Source organism: Brassica rapa, chromosome A09 (assembly GCF_000309985.2).
Source record: "Brassica rapa cultivar Chiifu-401-42 chromosome A09, CAAS_Brap_v3.01, whole genome shotgun sequence".
NCBI lineage: Eukaryota > Viridiplantae > Streptophyta > Magnoliopsida > Brassicales > Brassicaceae > Brassica > Brassica rapa.
In genome coordinates, this window is record NC_024803.2 from 25,353,338 (window position 1) to 25,375,238 (window position 21,901).

At 31.3% G+C, this 21,901-nt stretch overlaps 1 protein-coding gene across 1 annotated transcript; it reads left to right on the forward strand.

Annotated features, from left to right (window-relative positions):
- Positions 1-2,389: 2,389 nt before the first annotated feature.
- LOC117128397 lies at positions 2,390-9,257 on the forward strand. The gene is made up of 2 exons (XM_033280644.1): positions 2,390-2,772; positions 3,502-9,257. Exon 2 carries the CDS (start codon positions 5,887-5,889, stop codon positions 6,934-6,936), a length of 1,050 nt encoding a protein of 349 aa, XP_033136535.1. The 5' UTR covers positions 2,390-2,772; positions 3,502-5,886; the 3' UTR covers positions 6,937-9,257.
- Positions 9,258-21,901: the final 12,644 nt, after the last annotated feature.

The following is a 21,901-nucleotide window of genomic DNA, read 5'->3' on the forward strand; positions in this document are numbered from 1 at the left end:
TTATGAAAGTTATTACAGAGCAATATATTACAAAGTATTCTTGAGTATGTTTGATTTTTTATAATCTTGATGCTTCAAATAAAGTCTTGGAAAAAGTACCTGCCAAATAAGATAGAGTTATGAGAAAAACATAAGATAAAAAATGAAATCATATTTTAGTAGACTTTTTATTAAGTCTACGTAAAGTTATTGTTTAGTAGACTTTAGTTGAAGTCTACACTAATGGAAAATTTTCATATCTAAAAGTGTGCATTTAGAAAATTTGAAAATACTTTGTTCTGGAAAATATTTCAAAAATGGTTTTTTGTCATCCTTGTAACAAAGCAAAAAGATAATGTATGAATCTATAAATTTAGTTCATTATAAACACAAAATATCTTATAATGAATATATGGAAAGCTTACATTTTTGGGAAGATGATTTGAAAATATTGGAAGAGAATACCTGCAAAATAAAATAAAATTTTAAAAAATAAGATAAAAATTAAAATCATATTTGAGTAGACTTCTAATGAAATTTGCTTAAAATTCAAGGCTAGTAGACTTCATTTGAAGTCTACCAGCCGTAAGTTTTAAGTAGATTTCAAATGAAGTCTACTCTATCAAAAAAAAATAGATCTGAAAAATAATAGATTAAAAATATGAAATAAGTTTAAATCTAAATTTTTTTTAAAAATATGATTTAATAAACAAAATAGTTATAAATTAAAGACACATTAATATGAATTTTAATATGTAACTTTATTTGAATATAAATACTAGAACACATATTTTAAATCTATAGATGTAAACCTTACATTTCTAGGAGGAGAAGAGAACAACTATGGAAGAAAATACTTGCAAAATAAGATAAAATTATTAAAAAACATAGAAAAAAAATTAAAGTCATATTTTTGTAGACTTCCAATGAAGTCTGCTTAAACTTTGTTGTTTAGTAAACTTCATAAGAAGTCTGCAAGCGTTAGTAAACTTCTTTAGAAGTCTACACTGTCTGATAATTTTCAGATCTGAAAAAATCTATATATTTTGAAATGTGAAAATAATTTTAAATCTGAAAATACTTTACATAATAGAATTTATAAGGTAAACTAGTAGCAAATTAATGTAGAGAGCTTGATCTATAAATTTATTTGAATATAAACATGTAAATACATATTTAAAATCTATTAATCTAAAACTTACATTTTTAGAGGAGATGATGAAATCCATGAGTGATAATACCTACCAAAAAAAGATAATATTGTGAGAAATAAACATAAAAATACACATTTAAAATCTATAGATCTAAAACTTACATTTTTTAAAGGAGAAGATGAAAACCATGAATCATAATATCTAAAATGACAAGATAATATTGTGAGAAAGACTTGAGAAAATTTTATAGAGAAAGAAGATAATGAGAGAGATTTAGAAACAATTGAGAGAATTTTAGAGAGAAGAGAGAAAGTTTTAGAGAGAAGGGATAGAGTTTTAAGAACTTGTGCAGCCACTTTAGAGAGAGATTGAATAAATTTTGTTTATATAGGGAGACAAAAATGTAACTAGGTTAAAATTTACGATATTGTAGACTTCGTTTGAAGTCTACTAAAATTAAAATTTTGGAGTAGATCTTACTATAACATAGTAGACCTTTTTGGAAGTCTACTATAATAATTTAATTATTGTTGTTTATTCTTTATTATTTCAATAATTTTAATATATAATTTATTAAATTTATTTCTTTATTTTTTAATAGTTATAGTATATGATTTCACTTTTTTATTCGTAAGGAACTTAACTTAGTTTAAATATAATGATTTTTTGTAAAACAAATTGAAAAATATAGACTGAAAAAGACGTCTTCAGATAAATAGACTTTATTGTAGGTCTACGAAACCCTAAACCACAAATATCAAACCCTAAATGTTTTGCTTGATAATCAAAAAGTCTCATTTATACAAAATATAAACTACTAAACATTAATATGCAGATTTAAGTTAATAAAACAAAAAAAAAAAACAAAATCTAAAATCTAACCCTATGAAATCAACTACTAAAAGACATAACATGTTAGAACCTTTTGTTTCTAAACTATGAACATAGTCTAGCACATGATAACCAAATTAGTATATATTCTTCAAAATTGTTCGATTATATGAAATTTTAATTTATTTACTTCATATTATCCATTATATTGATGATTAGTTAAAAATATCACAATAATTATTTTTATACATTTTCAAAATTAAATTAGTAGACCAAATTAGAGTGTAGACTACAAAACAAGTATATAAAGTAGACTTCGTAGGAAGTCTATATATATGTAGACTTCTTTTATTACGTGTAGACTTCCAAAGGATAGAAACGTAAAATACATTTATGTTTTTTGTTTGGTCATAAGGGTGAAATAGTACTTTCACTACTCCTTTAGGTTGGTTTTGCATTTGACTGAAAGTGAGGTACACTTTTACATTTGACTTGAATATTTGGGTTGGTTTTAGCAAATGTACCATCAAAAACTGATTTCTTTTTCTAAAGTTATTATAATTCATAGTAAATTTATAGATTTTTAGTATTCAGTGTAATCAAGTCTAGATTTTGATATGTAGAAAAAAGTTTGGATAAGTGAGAAATCAACAATGGTTATAAATGGAAAAAAAATATTATAGCAATCAGATAAGATTGAAAATTATAGGATATGTAAAATAATATGATAAGGCTGGGAAAAATATGTAAATCCGAAGAACGTATCTAATCCGATTCGGAAAAATAGTATTGAACTGTACCAAAATTGGTTAAAAGGCCTGGGCATTTTAACCTGGACCCGAAGATCCGAACCGGAACCGATCCAAAAATACCCGACCCGAATCTGGACCGAAAATTTATAAGTACCTTTTGGGTCTAATTTTTTTGTACCCGAATGGACCTGAAACCGAAAGGAACCGACCCGAATAGACCCGGACCCAAAAAAACCCGACCCGAATAGATCCGACCCGATAAGAACCGATTTGTACCCGACTTAAAAACATGTATATCTAAAACTATAATGTTTTTGTGTTCTATTTTATATATATTATTTTATGATTTATTTGAAATATCTTTTGTTAACAACATTTGTTATTATTTTGTAATATTGTTTAAGTAATATGAAGCTTTAAAATGTAAAATTTAGAGTTTAAAAATGTTTTATGTTAATTATTAATAGTTTCATTTAGGTTATTTTGTAAAATTTTAGATATATATGACAAATATTAACTAAATTTGATAGAATTGGGTATGTCATGTCTTTTTTAGATTCTAAGTACCCGAACCCGATCCGGACCCGATATAGACCCGAAAAATATGGGTATTTTATGGGTATTTTATTATAGATCCGAACCGACCCGGCCCGAGAAGAACCGACCCGAACCCGAACCGAAAATTTCTAAGTACCTATTGGGTCTAAATAATTAGGACCCGAAAGACCCGAACCCGAAAGGAACCGGTCCGAACCCGACCCGAAGACCCGAACGCCCAGGCCTAGGTTAAATATTCAAACATTTTCAAAATTTTGGTATCTAGAAAATTGAAAACGAACCTGATCCTTACCAAAATATTTCGGATACCTGTTTGTATCTGAAATAGATTTATAAACCTAAGTATATTGATTATTTTAAAATTTAGGATATATAAAAATATTCAAAATATATAAGATATTTTGACATTGTCCAAATACTTGAAAGTATATACATATAGTTAAAAATAAATGTATAAAATAGCTTAAAATACTCAAAACACCAAAAATAGTTGAAATATATATTGATTCTCTATCCAAATATTCAATCCAAACAAATTTATATGTTAAGGTAAGTAATTTGGCATACATTATTCAAATTTATAGGTAAGGATATATGTTTTTATATTTTGAGAAATTTTAAATTTAAAGCATATGATGAATTATAAATTTTTAAAATTAATTTAAACCAATTCTCTGAATCTGAACCGAACTTGAAAGATCTGAAACGAACTGAAACCAAAATTTATAAATAAAAAAAAGCGAATGAAGCTGAAATATTTATTCCAAAATTTTTAAACCTGAATAAACCAAAATTTATGTAAAAAAAAAAGCAAATGAAACTGAAATCTTTATTCCAAATTTTTTTAACTTGAATAAATCTGAATGGCTACCCGACACCTTAAGAATAGAATTTATTTTTTCTATTTATGTTTTCATTTTTTTGTCAATTTGCATTTATGTTTCACTAGGTGAAGATAGCATTAATTTTAATAAAAATAAAAATATACGTTTCTATAAAAGAATAGTCAATTTAGATCTATAAGGGAATTACGGATAGAAGTCAATTAAATGCACGTAGGATCGAATCAACACTTAACCCTGTCATTCAATATCGTGTTCCAGCTTTTCCTTTGTAATGATGTGCGCTTGACAACTAATGATAACTTCATGAGAAGCAACGACGATGGTGCTATAGCAAATGAAACATAGATTAAATAATCAAAATTAGGTGCACGGGGTGGACATGAATTCGATTAGTAGAAAATTATATATATATTTTTATATAGTACATAGTTGTCACCTATATTATTTGTATACCTAATTGTCACTTATATAAATTATAATATATTTAAAGATATATCATCAATAGTTTATTATATATGGATGCTGTTAATCATGCATGTACTTATTAAAACTTAATTATTATTTTTTACAACAAAATACTAAGAAACTAAGAGGATCTAAAAAGTTAAAAACAACACGCGCCTTTGTACGCGCCCCCTAATAGCGATTAGAAAGGCAAACCCTAACTCACTTCCCGACTTGAAATTCGGCAAGCTCCGGTGTGATCGCTGCTGATAGACTAGTTCCAGAGCCTTCTCTACTCCTATTCACCAACCTCTCTCCTGTTCTCGCCATGGAGTCTGGGATTGAAGCTCCTCCGCCTTCGTCACTTTTGCAGAACATCAACTCTGTAATCAGTGGCTCTCCGTCGGCTCCGATGGATTCGAACAATGGATCTCCTGTAGTCGCCAACTCTCTGTCTCTTCCCACGTCATCCTCACCGTTGTCGCGGTCTTTGTCTATGCCATCGACTCTGTCTTCATCAGCTTTGTTGACTGCTGAAACCTCTCAAGACCGAACCGTAGATCTTCCTCTGGGTTCAGGTTCTGTTCTTGTTCAAGCTTGTGATCCTCCTTCTTAGTTGATGGCACCAGCTAGTGTCAGAGTTCAAGAAACATCTACAACTTCAGAAGGCAATGTCACGCTTGGTTCTCAAGATGATTGCAGTGCTCCGTCTGTCATTAACTCTATCATTAACAGTTCGGAGTCAGCTCAGTCGCAGCAACAGGAAACTATAACTTCTGATGTCATTGATGCACAAACAACGCCATCTGAAAATTCTACTCAAGCTACAACTACATTCATCCCTACATTGAGAGCTTGGGCAAAGCCTCTTCTTTTCAAACCTCCTGCTACTCCTCCTGAACCATCAACTCCTCAAAACTATGATCCAACACTAATTGGGAATCAGTTAGCAGCTCTCTGGCCGTTCTTAACAGATGAGATCTTAAACAAGAAACCAAAGAGCAAGCATCCAACTCGTACTCTTCAGCCTCCGATTGAGAAGCTTCCTCCACCGGAGCTAAAACCTGATGGTAGTCTTCGATTCCCTTGGGCCGCAAGATTAAGTCCTCAATCTCGAAACCTTTACCGGGCAGCCACTCCAACTTACAGGCTTGATGGTACACCAAAGTGCTTAAGCTTGGTCCGGAGAATAAAGATGAGTATATCATCGGCAAGTTTCACAGGTGTTCTCTTCCCCCAGGTGGTCTGGTTCATGCGGTGGTAAATAGAATCTGGGGAAGAAGCTGTAAGATTAGTTGCAAAAAACTTGGTGAGTCGTCATTCATGTTTCGTATCCCGCACGAACCTACTCGTCATTGGGTTATTCAAAGAGGTGTGTGGCATATAGATGACTGCTTGCTTTTCGTTCTACCGTGGACTCCAGAAGGCTCTTTCAAAATCCCGGAAATCTCTACTCTTCCGGTATGGGTAAATTTGAAGAATATTCCTGATTGTTGCTACTCGAGATTAGGAATAAGTCATGTTGCTTCAGGACTTGGAGAACCTATTCTTACACACAAGCCTCGACTTGATCCAACCAGTATGGGTGAAGCAATAGTTTTAGTTGAGATGGAGCTGGATAGAGATTTTCCGAAGCTTATTGCACTTGATGATAAGCAAGGTAGTATATTTCTTGTTGATGTTGAATATACGTGGATTCCATCTACGTGTGAAAGATGTGGTAGACTTGGCCACAAAGCAAAGAGATGCCTCTTACATTCTAAGCCGGCTAACGATTCAGCCGTGCTGCCACAGACAAAAGATGTTCCTAGTGAGATCCCTGTTGTGGATATTGATCTTATTCTACATGAAAAGGATACTTCGGCTTCACCATCATCGGCTATGCATCCAAAGGATCCAAAAGCTATTGAAAACCTATTGATTCCTACTCCAGAGTCGGGCCACGTCTTAGAAGAGGTACGCCTTGTCGCTGTGCTTGGAACTTTATCTCCTTCTTCTCATTCACAACAAGAGAAGCCCATTGTTCCGCTTAAATCAGTTCCTGCTTACTCCACATTAGTAGATGCACAGTCTACTCCCACTTATTCACAGATTATGGAAACCTCTCCATCAAGTATTATCAATAACAAGGTCCTAGAGTCCTCTGTTATTGATCCTTTAACCACATCAACTAATCATTGTGCCTTTGAGAGTCCTTCTCGTTTTACAGTGTTAGAAGAAGTGGATGAAGCTGAAATTGAGCTTTCAAACTCGTTCAGCTTGACTAGAGGTGGGAGAGAGTCAAAGCCTCCCATCAAGTACCAAAACATGGAATGGAAGTCAGTTCGAGGGAGAGGAAACCGTGGCCGACGAGGCCGTGGCTCCTATCATTAGCTAGTGTCCTTCTCACCATCAATGGTTTATCTAGTCTCAACCTTTGTTGTTTCATTGGTTTGAGATTCACTCTTACATGAAACTTGTTTCATTCCAGCTTTTCCAAACTATAAGATTTCCAATCTTATCTTGTAATAGTTTAAGTTTTAAATTGAAAGCCCTTAGTTCAAAAAAAAAAAGAAACTAAGAGGATCCCTGATCCGAGAGCCACATCGGGGGGACTGAATCAACATAAACCATAGCAGATGGCGAAGTCCTAGCACCTCGTGCTAACTTGTCCGCCAGAGTATTTTGTGCCCTTGGAATATGTTGGATAGAGAAGTTGAGGAAGAAATACTTACATCGCAGAAACTCCTCCATATGTGTAGTGAACGCCGGCCATTCTGTTGGTGTAGACACCATCTTCACCAATTGAGAGCAGTCAGTTGCAAATACCACCTCTGTAATTTGTAGGGTCTTCATGCACTCCATCGCCCATATCAAAGCTTCACATTCAGCATGTAAAGGTGATAGACTCCTGCGAATAGACATTGCACCCATCATAGTATCAGTGGATTCATTTAAAACTTAATTTATAAATTGATATTTGTAAGGGATAATTTGTGAACTACCCTATTTAAGATTGTAAATTTGAAAAATATACTGTTTTAATATTATTTTGAAAACTACACTTAGTTATGTCTTATAAGATTATTTGGCCCTTTTGAATTTTAAATTCAAAACATTTTAAGAGTGAAAAACTCGAGATTGTTATTTGAGATAATTTTACTGAATATATAACAAATTTAGCAAATTAGAATATATTCAAAATATATATGGGTAACTATAAAACTGTAAAACACAATCTTATATAAAGAGTATTCGTAAAACCCTATTATCGTATTTGTTATTAAGTGTTTTTGAACTATAAAACCTGTTGTTTAATCATGAACTTTATGAGAGTTGGGTATAAGAAAACCTAGCGAAGAAATTAAAAGATATGTTATTTGCTATATATGTATTCCAAATTATGTATACTCGTGTTATATTAAGAAAAGCCAAAGTTGTCAAAGAAGCAGAGTGAATAACTATTCTATCTGAGAAACTACTATAGATATCTTTGCATTTCGCCATGATCTTAGAAAGAAATAGAGTCAGAGTTTGACTAATTTTTTGACACCACATTCGTTCTTTTGACAACTACTGATATATCAACTGGAGATAGAAGGCAATCTCTTAATTTCCAAAGCACATGAAGCTATTGTTACGATATGGCCCTAAATTTTGATGAAATAAGAAAACTGTGGTGATTATCAAATGTATCTAAGAGTCGAAAGTTTATAACAAAAAAAATATCAAACTCCAAAATTATGTTGGCACGTCTTCCTCTTCAGATACAAAAGAAAAAAAGAACTACACTGATTTGATAGTTACGAAAACCAGAATTTCTAAACAAATCATACCAAATTTCCGATTTTCTTGTATACCAAATCAATCGTTTTTTTATTTCTATTATTTTTTTATTTAACTGTTGAAATTTTCTACTTTCAATAAGGTTAATTTAGTCACTTCACTTATAAATAACTGTAGTTTTCAAAAAAATTAAAAATATGGTGTAGTTTTAAAAATAAAATCTCATTTTATGGCATTTTTCCAAATTTTCCCTATTTGTAATGCTTATCTGAAAAATGTAAACTGTAAATTTTATAGTTTAGAACCAGTGATTTGCCGGCGCTACGCACTGGGTTTGTATCTTTCATTTTTAATAAGTTTGAAATTATTTTTTGATCTATTTGATAGTGGTAAGTAAAAAGTGTTTATGGGATGACCATGTTTTGTCTGTGAATCACTGCGATAATGGTCGTTGACACAAATTTTAGTGGGAGAGAGGAAAAATTAAAGGAAATCACTATTTATTAATTGCAAAGAAAAGATGCAGAACAAAAGAGAAAAGGCAAACGATCGCAGTTAAGTTTGGGGACACAAACGTTTGTCAATTTCATTTAGTTATTGATATATGTGTTTCTCTTGTTTCACTCGAATAGCCAAACTCCGAAGAAATTTAATTAGTATTACTAATAATTCGTGATGTTTAATACAATAAACGTGAACCAACTAAAACGAACTGAACCAAAATAAAGAAAAAATAAAGAAAGTGGTTTGGATCAGCCAATATCATATAAATCAAATGTTTTTTTTCCTAAATCGCAGTACACCGATAAAATTCGGTTATAAACCAATCAATCCGGATAAACCAATAAATGATTACTTTAAGGATAGTAATTTAGATATCTGATCAATTATATAATATAAATGATATATATATATATATATAAATTGTTGACAAAAAAAATATATATATATATAAAAATTATTTTAAAAATACCGAATTAGCCGTTGATTTTAATGAAAATGTTTTTCGAAAGTTTTTTTTTATTTTTACCAAACTAAATGTTTTTCGAAGGTTAAGTTTTTTTTTTCATTTTCACCAAACTAAATAAACTATGTTTCAATGACATATCTATTTTATGTTAAATTTTGTTAATTTAAAATATTTCGATATCACTAATTTTTATCATGTTTATTATATGATAATTATCATAATTATTAATCTTTTTACTATTTTTTTTTATATTTATATAAAACAGAAATAAATTTTTATTTAAAATTAGGTTACTGAAAATATATTTGTGTGTTTAATATTATCCATTTTCTAATCATATAAAATATTATAAATTTAAATAATATTTATGATTTGGTGGTATAAAATCAAATAGATCGAAGACTGACAATATATAAATTAAACCAAACTAATGTAGATATAGTTTTAATATGATGGTTAATTTTTATAAACCAAAATACTTAAATCCTTAAAAACGAACCGAAACTAAATTTAAATTCAAATTGAACACCTAATATCTCTTTTGGAGTTTTTGTAATTTACTATTTTTTCTCTTCAAACGATAATCGTTCAAGTGTTTTTTGTAACAGAGTTGACAAAATAACACTTCATATCATGGGCTTTTGGCTGGTGTCAATAGATTTGGCCCCTGATTTTAATACAGATTATTACAGAACCAAATCATTAGCAAAAAGAAAACAGGAGAGAAATATGCTTAATACTTGAAGAAAATCAAGACCACCAGAGATTCGTGAATTGGAACCCAGCAAGGCAGCATCTCCAACAGGCTTCCTCCTATTTCTGCATGTTAAAGTATGAAAAACTACAAATATATAATGAAATATGTTTCAAGTATGTGTTGGATACTGATACACCTTGAGACTTTTCATATCGATATCAACTAATGCAACTAAAACACACACAAGCTCACAGTCGCATCATATGAGAGATGTGATCTTAAGCCTCGGTCCAATGTGTTTCTTCGAGCAATACTAATAGTTAAAGCCGCTTTTATCATATTCAAGAATACGGAAACTCAATTGTAACACTCCGAAACACCATCATGTGTGATCATTTATATAGCATATTAGCATGAAGTAGAAAATATTCAGAGTTTGATGCTTCTTCTATAGAACAACAAAGTAGAGAGAGCATCTTAACAAATGCATTATTACATCAAATCTTTAGTAAAGAGCGGTAGATTCTTTCACGGTTGGTTACAATCTAAATCATCATGCAACTAATCAGATACTCACAGAGGCGGCCTTGGACAGAAACGGGAGAAGCTGGTGCTTTCGGCCGCCACTAAATTATCAATAACACCGGCCACAAAATTACATAAATAATTCAATAGGTCAACAGGTAAAGCATATTTTTAGTGCAGAGGAGGTGAGGAGTTTGACATAACCTATTGACATTATTTAAATTCCCTTTTTCTTCTTATAAAACTAAATATAAATAGGCCACATTTTTTAAATTTGCTTCCAGCCCATTAATTAGTATGACCGGCTCTGGATACTCATAACATCATTTACCAAGCAAGCGTTATTCTAAAATAGTGGCAAGACAATCATGGTTAAAAATTAGACAAAAATATGAAATAACAATCAAATAATCATGTGACAGGTTTTTGGTAGATGGTTCTTCCTCATCCTTCTTATGATAATGATATTGGATAGTGATTTCTTCTGTGTTATAAACTGGTATATTTATCACAGTCTGATGCCGATGGAGAGTATAATTTTAAATGTATTTTTGTTTTGTTTTGTGTAGTTTCAAACCAAATATGTAAGAGCATCTCCAATGAAAGTTCTTTCCATTGGAATTCTTACTATATATGTTATGTATATATATATATATATTTGTATATATTATATATGTAAAAGTAATTATCGGATCCACAATTTTTGTGGAACCCATAGGTAAAGATTCTTAAAAACTTCTTTTAAGAATCCTTAAAAACTCTTATTTATGGAGTTCCACAATAATTATGGACCCCACAATTATTTACGCATAATATATATATATATATATATAATACATATCCCATTGGAGATGGTTAACATATTTGAAATTCCTGTGTTAACTAATAGAACGTGTTAACTATCAACACAGTGGTCCTTAACATTGAAATATATTTTATTGATTATATAAGTTGCAAACATGAATGTCAAACCTAATGATGGCTGAAGAAGACAATGTAAATAAGACTTCAGAAAATGCAGAAAACTCTTCATATGGGTAACTTAAGCAGCTAAGCGTTGCGTGGTTTCTTGAGTGCCTCTCTGCTGCTGCAACATGTCGTTCCGTTGCTGAGCTATCGCCAACGGTGACTTGTGCAGTTGTTGTGGTTTCAGGTTGTGGAGCCGTTTGGTTCACTGGGACTGCAACATAGGTAATGCTAGTGTGTGTTGTAGCTAGCTTCACCATCAGAGCAGGGACTAAAAAGTAAGCATCTAGACGAACGTATGCAGATCCGTGGTATGTAACTCAAGTAATATTACTTAGAGTTTGATAAATCTAAAAAATTAATTTCTTTGTCAACCTTGACTTTGTCTATACGTGAAAATCCTGGCATTGACATAGTTTTCTTTCTTTTCTTTTTTTTAATCTATATCTATTCTTATTTTTCTATTTATATTCATATTATTGTTATGTTATTCTTATCTTTGATATATTTAATCACTGTTTTTATCTATTTTTTCTTATTATCATAATTTTCTTGTTAATAATTTTGAGATTTTCTGTTTGTTAATGTTACTATATTATAATAATTTTTTTTGTCTCAAAAACTCTATATCTTTCTTTTTCTTTGTCTGTCTAACCTTATTTTTCTCTCTAATCTGAGGACACGCTTGATATTAATACATGGCATCCTTGCCTTAAATCAAATAATTTCTTATACAATTTGCTTTGGAAAACTACTGAGCTATTAACCAATCATTGATAATATAAATTTTTTTAACATAGTTACATGATATATCATGGATTTTACCAGTTTTTAGTCACAATATATAAGTATTTTAGAATCTATATATTATGTTTTGAAGTTTTTTAGAGTATTTACAAGTTTAGATACATTTTGGAAACATGTAGTGATTATGGAGCATTTTGAAGATAAAGACAGAAGGAACTCGTAGCTATTTTTGGGACCAGCCAGAGACAGCATTAAGAGTCAACTGTTGATCGAAAAATATCACTTGTCGTCGATCGACAACGAAGCACGAAAGCGGGCCGCTTGTTCATGATCTAGTTGAATCCCAAGTTCCACATATTTACAAAATTACCCTGGCCGATTTTAACCTAAAATTTATGTGCTCTGCAATTGTGTTGGGCAACACATGCTTTTTTATTTTCATTCATTCACAACATAAGGTTTTTAAGATTTTTTAGTAGTTTTGAGAAAAGATCCAAGACTCCTTCAAAGCTTTGTATTGAAACTCCATTTTTTCTACCTTATTGTATTTATGCAGTTTATTCAGATATTTGATATGTTCTGCTTTGCTATGTCTGAGTAATTCACTTGTTAGATTTAGGATTTTATTAGGGTTATGAAGGATTAGCCAAAACTATAGAATTGCTAAGATGATAATTAAAAAACCTTCATAAAATTGCTATTAATGCATGTGTTCTAGAGTAGCTAACTAGGACCTTGATATTAGGATTGTGGACAACTAGGCGGTAGGTTCTGCATCATAATAGATTCTCTTGAGCTAGGATTGGTAGAAACAAGCGACAGTGAACAAATCGATCAGCTCGTTAAAGCTTTTCTAAGGTAGCATCGATCGACGCTAACTCAGCAGCATCGATCAACGCTTAATCCGTATCAACACGCGACGACTGAGATATTGGACTTAGCCAACAGATTTGATTCACAGTGAAATATGGACATCTTATGCATTAGACATCGAGTTCTAGGATTGTCATCTGCATACCTTAGGCATCCTATATCTCTATAATCCTGATTATCTGAACCCTAGATCAGCTGTTTTCTTTTATTGTTTACAAAGAAACCAACCAATCAATCTGCTAGTTCTGAGTTATTTACTGCTTTATAATTTACTGGCTAGCTTAATCATTGACTGCTTTAGATCTATTGTGTGCCCTCGCTCTTTGTGGATTCGATCCCTAAGTACTACAACTGAACCTCTTATTTGAGAGAGTAAAGTCACTCCTTAGGGTAATTTGAGTGATATCATTACACATACATAAGATAACTTCGTGCCGGACAAGAAAACGGAAACTCTATATAACATAATATAGCTGCATGCAGGACTGCAATCTGAAATTGTAACCGAGCTCAACATATCAACAGCCGAACTCTGATGAACTAGGAAAATGTTATGGAGTGAGAGAGTGATGACATATAACATGTGAAACCCGCCAATGCTAGGCATTGTTAGGGGTGATTAGTGTTTTCTCAACCTCGTACCCAACGGGTTCAAGGAAACCCCTTATTCGCTGGATCGGGAAGACTCAGAGGAACGAGGTCATGGCTTATGGCTGAACACGACAGTGTAACAGTAGAAAGTGGCCCAATTTTACTGGGGCTGCTGACACCTGGCAGTGACCCGAAGGTACGGTGGGCCGCAGTCGGTTGAAAATTTCTTCTTCTTGTCTTTGTGATAAGAAGATAGGATATTACTGAAGGAGAGGAGGAACATGTTGGGGTCAAAAACGGTTACGACAAATTTAACATCTAAAACATCCGAGGAAGAAAATGAGAATTTCTCTGAAGAGTACTTTTCGAAATAGACTCTTTCTTACGAAAAGGTTTTACGGAAGAAAGAATCGAGATTCATTGCATTCTCGTCAAACCTTCGAATTCTATCTCCCGAAGACCGTAGTAAGCTCAGTCCATGTTTCCCGCTATTCTAATTCATCGATCAAACTTCGCGGATTAGAAACCGCAAAATACTCGTAGTAAACGTGTCGAGTCGGAAGACGGCCCAAAGGGACCTAAAACACGACTCGAGGCCCATCCTACGATTTTTCCTAACCAAAAGCCCGTGAACCACTGCATGGTTCACGCTTGGCCCACAAGGAAGGATAAATGTCAAGTTTCCGCGGATAAATACGGAAGTTTTGAAGATAATTGTGAAGATCGGGAAAAATGGAATATCTCCATTTTTATGCTATGACGGCTTAAGGACAGAAGAGTAAAAGCGTAAACCGACCTTGGAGCTAGTATATAAGGAGTCCTAGGCGAGGAGCAGAGGGAGAGAACTTTTTCAGAGCAAACTTAGCACTTAGAGCAATTTAGGTAATTTTCCGTTTTTGTTATTTCGAGCTGCGACTCAATTAGGTTTAGCCGTCTTAGGGTTGCTAGAACTAGGAATCTCGCCGACAGCTCTCGAGCCCAGGCTTATACCTTGTTGTAAACGCTCATACGCAGATTCGGAATAAGATCTTCTTTGCTCTCTTTTCGATTTCTTATTTTTATCGTTGTTGTTCTCGTGTTCTGATTGCTTGACGTGTGGTAATTAACAGATATCCGGGTCCTCTGGGAAATTAGGGTTTTCCTAGTTTCCTTATTTAAACGGAAATCGACAGTGCGAATTTCGGTTCCCACAGAACACGAAGTCACCAGGGCCCGAGTTAGAGTGTTGTGTTGTGTTGAGTTAGAATGTTGTGTTGATTTATATTGTTGTGTTGAGTAAAGGGTGTGGAACCCTAGAGTGAGTGTAGCAGCGATATACGATTTTATGAGTTTGAATTGAGTCATAGTTCATTAGTATCTTGTTATTGTGAATTGTGATTGGATATTGGTTGTTGACTTGTTGTCATGAAGGTTCCCGTTATTTGAAGTTAGATCATGGCTGGAAGCCGGATCTAACTTAGTAACAGTTTGATTAGATAATAATTGAGTTATTGATTTTTGATTGATTGTTTAGCTTTAGCTTTGATTGCATGCTAGGGTTAGATTGATTGTTATTTTGGGTTATCTGGGTTAGTCACTAGGTTGCGGGTAGAGGCAGCCAGCTCATTGAGTGACATTAGGTTACTTACCCAACTCTGTTGTCCTTTGTAGGTATCTTTAGTTATGGTCGATTGGATTGCTTGGAGCTGGACGTCAGGACCACCGTAGTATATTTTAGTGTCTTTTGTAAACGGTATTGTGATTTGTATTTAGTTGACTAGATTTGGCATTAGGCCATGCTTAGTCTTGTATTATTTTAATTTATGGATATTTCTTGAATTAATAAAGTAATTGTTTTTCATGCGCATCATGAGTAGTCTGATAATTGACTAGTCCGGTCTAACACAATATTAGGTTTTAGTACGGGTTGAAAAACCTTAGGCCTTGATCTGACGGAAATGCTAATTCTTGGCAAGGGTTGCAAACCCTTAGGCTTTAATTTAGGGGGACGTGTTAGTTGATGAACTGGTCTAGGTTGCGGAGTAAGTTCTGTGACTCCAACCAGATAATTCCTAACCTGTCACGTAATACTTCTCTTACCATGTAATATGCTGAACGATCAGTCATGTTCTTGTTTGATTGTTGGCTGGCCGATCTGTTTATTTCATCTCCAACCCTTGGTGTTGATCGGTCTGTCGGTCATGTTCTTTTTAGATTGTTGGCCGGTGGGTTGGCCGATGGGTTGGCCGATGGGTGGGAGCTAGAGGAAAGAATTATTATGGAACAGCCTCAGGGATTTATCAGAAAAAGAGATGAGAATAAGATGTGTATGTTGAAGAAGTCCCAGTACGGATTGAATAAAAGGCAGTGAAATTTGAAATTTGATGGATCTATACAGAAGCTAGTGTTTAAAAGAAGCAAGTTTGATTCATGTGTCTTGATTGCAAGCTCATAACCTGAAAACAGAAAAGAGTAAGAGCAAGTTACAGTAGAGAGATAAAGTCGAAAGAGAGAGAGAGAGAGAGAGAGAGAGAGAGAGAGAGAGAGAGAGAGAGAGAGAGAGAGAGAGAGAGAGAGAGAGAGAGAGAGAGAGAGAGAGAGAGAGAGAGAGAGAGAGAGTCTTATCTCGTAGAGAAAAGCAACGAAGACGCGGAGGAGATCCCGTAGCTTCTTCTATAGAGAATCCAATTACCGGTGGTGTATTTCGGAGGTAATCTCGAGTGTATGAGATTTTACCAAGACTGTATCGATTAAATGAGATAGTACATGCTTAAGAGTTTCGATCTCTCCCAGATAGTAAGAAGCGAAGTTTGGGTAACCAATCTCATTGTTCTTTACGTTTATGCTCTTAATCAATCCATAATCATTGAAACAAATCGAGTAACAAGAGATAGGATCATAATTGTATCATAGATCAAACGTAATCAATTGTCAAAAATCATAAAGAGTTCATGGTGGAGGAAACCATTCTAAAAGCCACAACTCAGGTTTTCTTTCCCTAAAATTGGAATATTCCACTCCATGTGTTAGGTTGAATTCGGTCATAGCTGGAAGTTTATAATAAATATATATTAAATTATAAACAATCTAAACATTACTAGAAACATCTATGGTTTTAGTTACATATGTCGAAGTGGTGCTACAAATATTAAGATTGAAGGAATCTGACACAAAACGCCTACCCCTGCCATGAACTCTTTTCCAATGGAAGACATTACATGAGCATAGAGCCGGTCCTAGGTTTTATAAGGCCACAAGTCCAAAATAGAAAAAGGCTGAAAAATGAAAGAATTTTTTTTTGCACCTTATAAGATTTGAACTAGGGCATCTCAGTTAACTCCGGTGCATCACTAACCACTAAACCATTGATAGTTTCTGAGAAATTGTGGCCGGTTTAATACTTAATAAATGGCGGCCGGAAGCATGGGCTTTATTCGCTTGGGCCTAAGGCCGGCTCTGCATGAGCATATGATTTGTCCTATGCTGGTAGACATTTGCATTGGTTTTCCAAAACTCAGATGCAAATGTGATCCAGAAACAAAAACACATGCACGAACACACAAACACATGATTTTAAATAAAATTCAAAAGTCAAAAATAAATAATTGTAATAATCTGAATGAATGATAATTCCTTTAATATTATTTGAGAAGTATTACAACCTTTGAGATGTGTCATGTGTCATCACTATAGTGATTAAAGTCTTAACTACAAAATTAAGTTGGTTCATCTGAATATATACTACATTTTTTTAATAAACAAACCATAAATTAATTATTAATACAAAAGATATTCTCCTTCATTATTTAAATAAAAATCTACGGAATTAACTAATATGATTAACATATATATGACAACTATAATTTTAAATAATAAATGATAACAATTTGTATATTCTCCATCATTTAGTTTTTTAAATTTTCTATTATTAAAATAAATAAAACAATCATATTAACTATATATTAGAAATTTAGCTTTTTTTTGCGTATATGTTATATTGAACTTTTTCGTATATGTTATATTTTGAAATTTTTAAAGGAATATATATTAAGAAAAATTTTAAAAGTCCCACATTGAAAATTTTGTGATCAATAGTTTATATTTTTTTCGTAACAAAATACAAATGATCATAAAACCATAAGAGTTAAAATTTTCATTTAATAGATATTCATATTATATATATATATATATTAATATCATTAAAATTAAATTATATACCATAAAAAACACAAAAATATTTTAATTTCGAAATCTATATTGAAAAAGCATTTAGAACTTAATATTTTAATTTTGAAATTTTCATAGAATTTTTAAAAATAGTTATAAATTACTAAAACTATTAAAAATCCCACATTGAAATATATATTTTTATCAGTGGTTTACAGTTATTGTTATAAAAATATATAAATGATCATTAACCATGTGAATAGGAAACATTATTTAATAGATAGTCATATTAAAAATATACTATATATTTATGTTATTATTATTTAAATTTAATTATATACCATATAAAATAGATAAAAGTGATTATTTGGATTTCTTTACCATAAAATTGTAAATAAAAATGCGTAATTATTTTGATTTATGCGTTCACACCAATTTAATTATATATAAAATAATTACTAATTACGTATATAATAGTACGTAAAATATTTTGTATACAAAATACTCATTATACGCAAGGAGCGCATCTTGATCAAGTTGTTATTAGAAAGACATTGGAGAGAAAATAAATGATGATAAAATCTTAAGCTTTTGACTATTCTTCATGAAATCTGTGAAAATTTTGATCACTAATAAGAACATCAAAAAAACATACCATATAATATTTCACCACAAACTATCACAAAATCTTTTGAAAAATTATCAATATACAATAAAACTCTCATATATATAAGCGAATATATAAATATAAGACAGCCACTTCATCGGAATGGAGAATTAATTTGAGACAGAAGAACTTTTTAGTCCCTCTTAATGAGAATTCAGGCAGTTGATGTGGAAATTGTCGGAGGATGCTTTCTTCTCTGCCTCTTTGACATGGAACCAAATTCGAACAAAGTGTGAATATATTTTGAAATGGCATGAAATTGTTTGGTTCACATAGAAGCCTCCTAGACATTCTATTATTTTATCGGGAAAATGGCCAAGTTATAAGTATCGCTATATGCTCAATTTGTATTAAGTATAGTACCGTGTAAATTCATATATAAACTACGAAAAATTTCAAATAGCATACATCTTGTTTAGTTTTGGGCTAAAGCATACTTCAGTTGCCATATCAACTACTATATTATCTAATTTTGTTGTGAAAAGGATGACACGTTATCTAATTTTGATAATTTGGATACGATGTATATAACAACATTGATTTTCTTTAGAAAAAATAAAAAAGATGATTTTTTTTTATAAAAATAGAAAATGTAAACAAAAATATTCTTTTTCTTATTGTTTAAAATTTATTTTTAATAAAATTAAACAAAAATATTCAAGGGGAAGGCCATGATTGGTATTCAGAAAATTCAGATTTATCTATTGTGAACAATCAACCAGATATTATTGACTTGCTAACAAGCCATATGCTTACAAAACATTTGTCTGGTGGATGGTTACTAGACTTCTATGTCACAATTTAGCGGACGTTGATGGATTTGGAAAGACATCAGAAAAAAACACAACTAGTGGATACGAAAACTCAAAACAGAAGAGAGTCCTCATTGCACATTGAGCTCGAACCCACTTGGTTGGGCAGTGAAAACATGCTTTCTCATTTTACATTTCAAAACTTTTGAACGGACAATAAAAACTTAATAGCTATGATTGGGGGACTAAAAGTATGGTCAACCTTCTCAACCGAGCTAAAGAAAGTAGAGGCACTGTTAGGACGATTCAATGATTTTAAGCTTTCTTATATCCCGAGAAGACGAATTGTTATTGTTGACTTTTTATTTAGGACTACTAAAGATTTTCATACGGATTTTTTCTTTACTGGTTGTTATTTTTTGGTGTAACTTTCCAGACTACTTCTTGTTTGAGTAATAAAATGAATTTTGATGTCCAAAATAAATCTTTATCAAAAAAAGTAACTAAGATGATTTGTTTAAACATTTTACCCCAAAAGATGATGTGATAGTATCCCTGTTCGAAAACACGTCCGTCTAGCCGAGAACTCGCTCGATTAAAGGATCATTGGAAGGTCACCGTGGTGTAGAGGTGAAATCAGTGGGTTTACGCGGTGAAACTAAAACTCACGCAAAGATCGAAATTTTGGGTGCTAAATCATAGATTAGGTTATAGATCTATCATATTTATAGAAAACTAGGTGTTTTCCTGCACCATGTGCAGTGATAAATTTTTTAAAAGTTAAATTATATTTAAAATGAAATTTATTAATATTATATATTTTATTATTTTTGACTAATATTTAATATAAAGTTGATTATTTAAGCATAAAATTAAGAAAAAATAATTTTGTTTATTTTAAATTATATTTAATAATATATATGTAATATATTTAAAATTCGAATCTTAGATAAAATTTTTATCTATTTATTTTGGTTAAATGTATTAAATAAAGGGACAATTTGCTGTATAACCATAGCAGAAAAAAAATGAAGAATATAGCCATACTTTGGAAAATGTGTCATTATGCCACATAAATAGACATCCCAGTCCTTTACGGTGAGTGAACGTGTGTATATCACATACTATAATCATATACTATTCTATTTATATTTTCGATATATAATAGATTATTTTAACCATATATGTTGTAATACATAATAATTTGATCTATTAGTATTATCTATTTATAGGGTTCAATGCAGTTTAAGTAGTAAACAATATAAAAGAACATATTTATAGAGAGGAATGATGTTTAGTGTATATTAAATTACATAAAATAATATATTTGACTGATATTGTATATTGTTTATCTATTCTATGTTTCTAAATAGTTTGGAATACAACAAAATTATGTCTTATTTGAAAACAAAATATGACTATACTATATATGTTTCTATGATAGTATAGATTTAAAGTCGTGTTTATGGAATATTGTAAAAAAATTATAAAATATATGTTTGTTTTGAAAGTTTTAAAACATAATATGTGTAGAAAAAATTCTATGTTTTTATCATGTTAAATTCAAAGTTTAATAATTGTTCTAACCAAAATTAAAATCAATTAAAAGTAGAAGGGGAAAACATATTTGTAAGAATAAAAAAAATGTTGTCAAGGGTAATATAGCAATTATTATACAAATATCATAGCCTAAGTTCTCTTATGGTTATATGCTTAATTTGATGATCTGTTATAGACATGAATCCCTATTTTCCTTAAATAAACTTGTATAAATTACTAAAAAATCATATAAAAATTGTATAGTTATTAAAAATTATAACTAAATAATATTTATAAATTTTTTAGATATTTAGAAAAACTAATGAAATTACAATTAACAATTTATTAATATTTTTAAAAAGATGTATAAAATTTTGAAAAATTAGTAATAAAGATTGTATCATTATAAAAATATAATTAAATAATGTATTTCGAAATTTATAATGCATATTTCAATATATTTATTTTGGTAATGATTTATGAATTATTACCATATTTTAAGAAGCTTACCAAAAATATAAATCAACATTAAATGTAATGTATTAGTTATTGTCATATTCTATAAAGTTTACCAAAAATATATGTCAGTAATAAATGTGATTGTCCATGTCATATTAACTATAAACCATGTTATCAATCTTGTTAGCTATGTCATCATTGTTTTTGTAAAAATGATTGTAGAGAGGACATGTGGCAAAATTACTTCGCAAATATAGTCTTGGGGATCCACAAGAATCGCTTGCAAAAGCTTTGAAATCGTGCAAAAAATGAAATGTGACAATTAAGCTCTGTAAATGGCAGAAAAAGTTGAAAATAAAGGTAAAATTGTCGTTTCATACTCATTAAAAGAAATTCTTAAAAAAGGAGTGTAAATGAACCTACTTTGCCTCAAACCCGCGAGCTTTAATACAGTAAGTAGAATAAAAACCACTAGACCACCTGATCTCGTTGGTAATACCTCATATATTTAAGATATATATGTAATATATAATTAAAATATATATAACCTAGGTTCTGCGTATATCCCATTTAATCTCTGATTTTTTTATAACTCGCTAGGTCCAGGACCGTTGCCCGACTAACGCCTAGCGTAGTTTCGA

Coding starts and splice junctions, on each gene's coding strand:
- LOC117128397 (XM_033280644.1), top strand. CDS start 5,887: ATGTTTCGTATCCCGCACGAACCTACTCGTCATTGGGTTATTCAAAGA.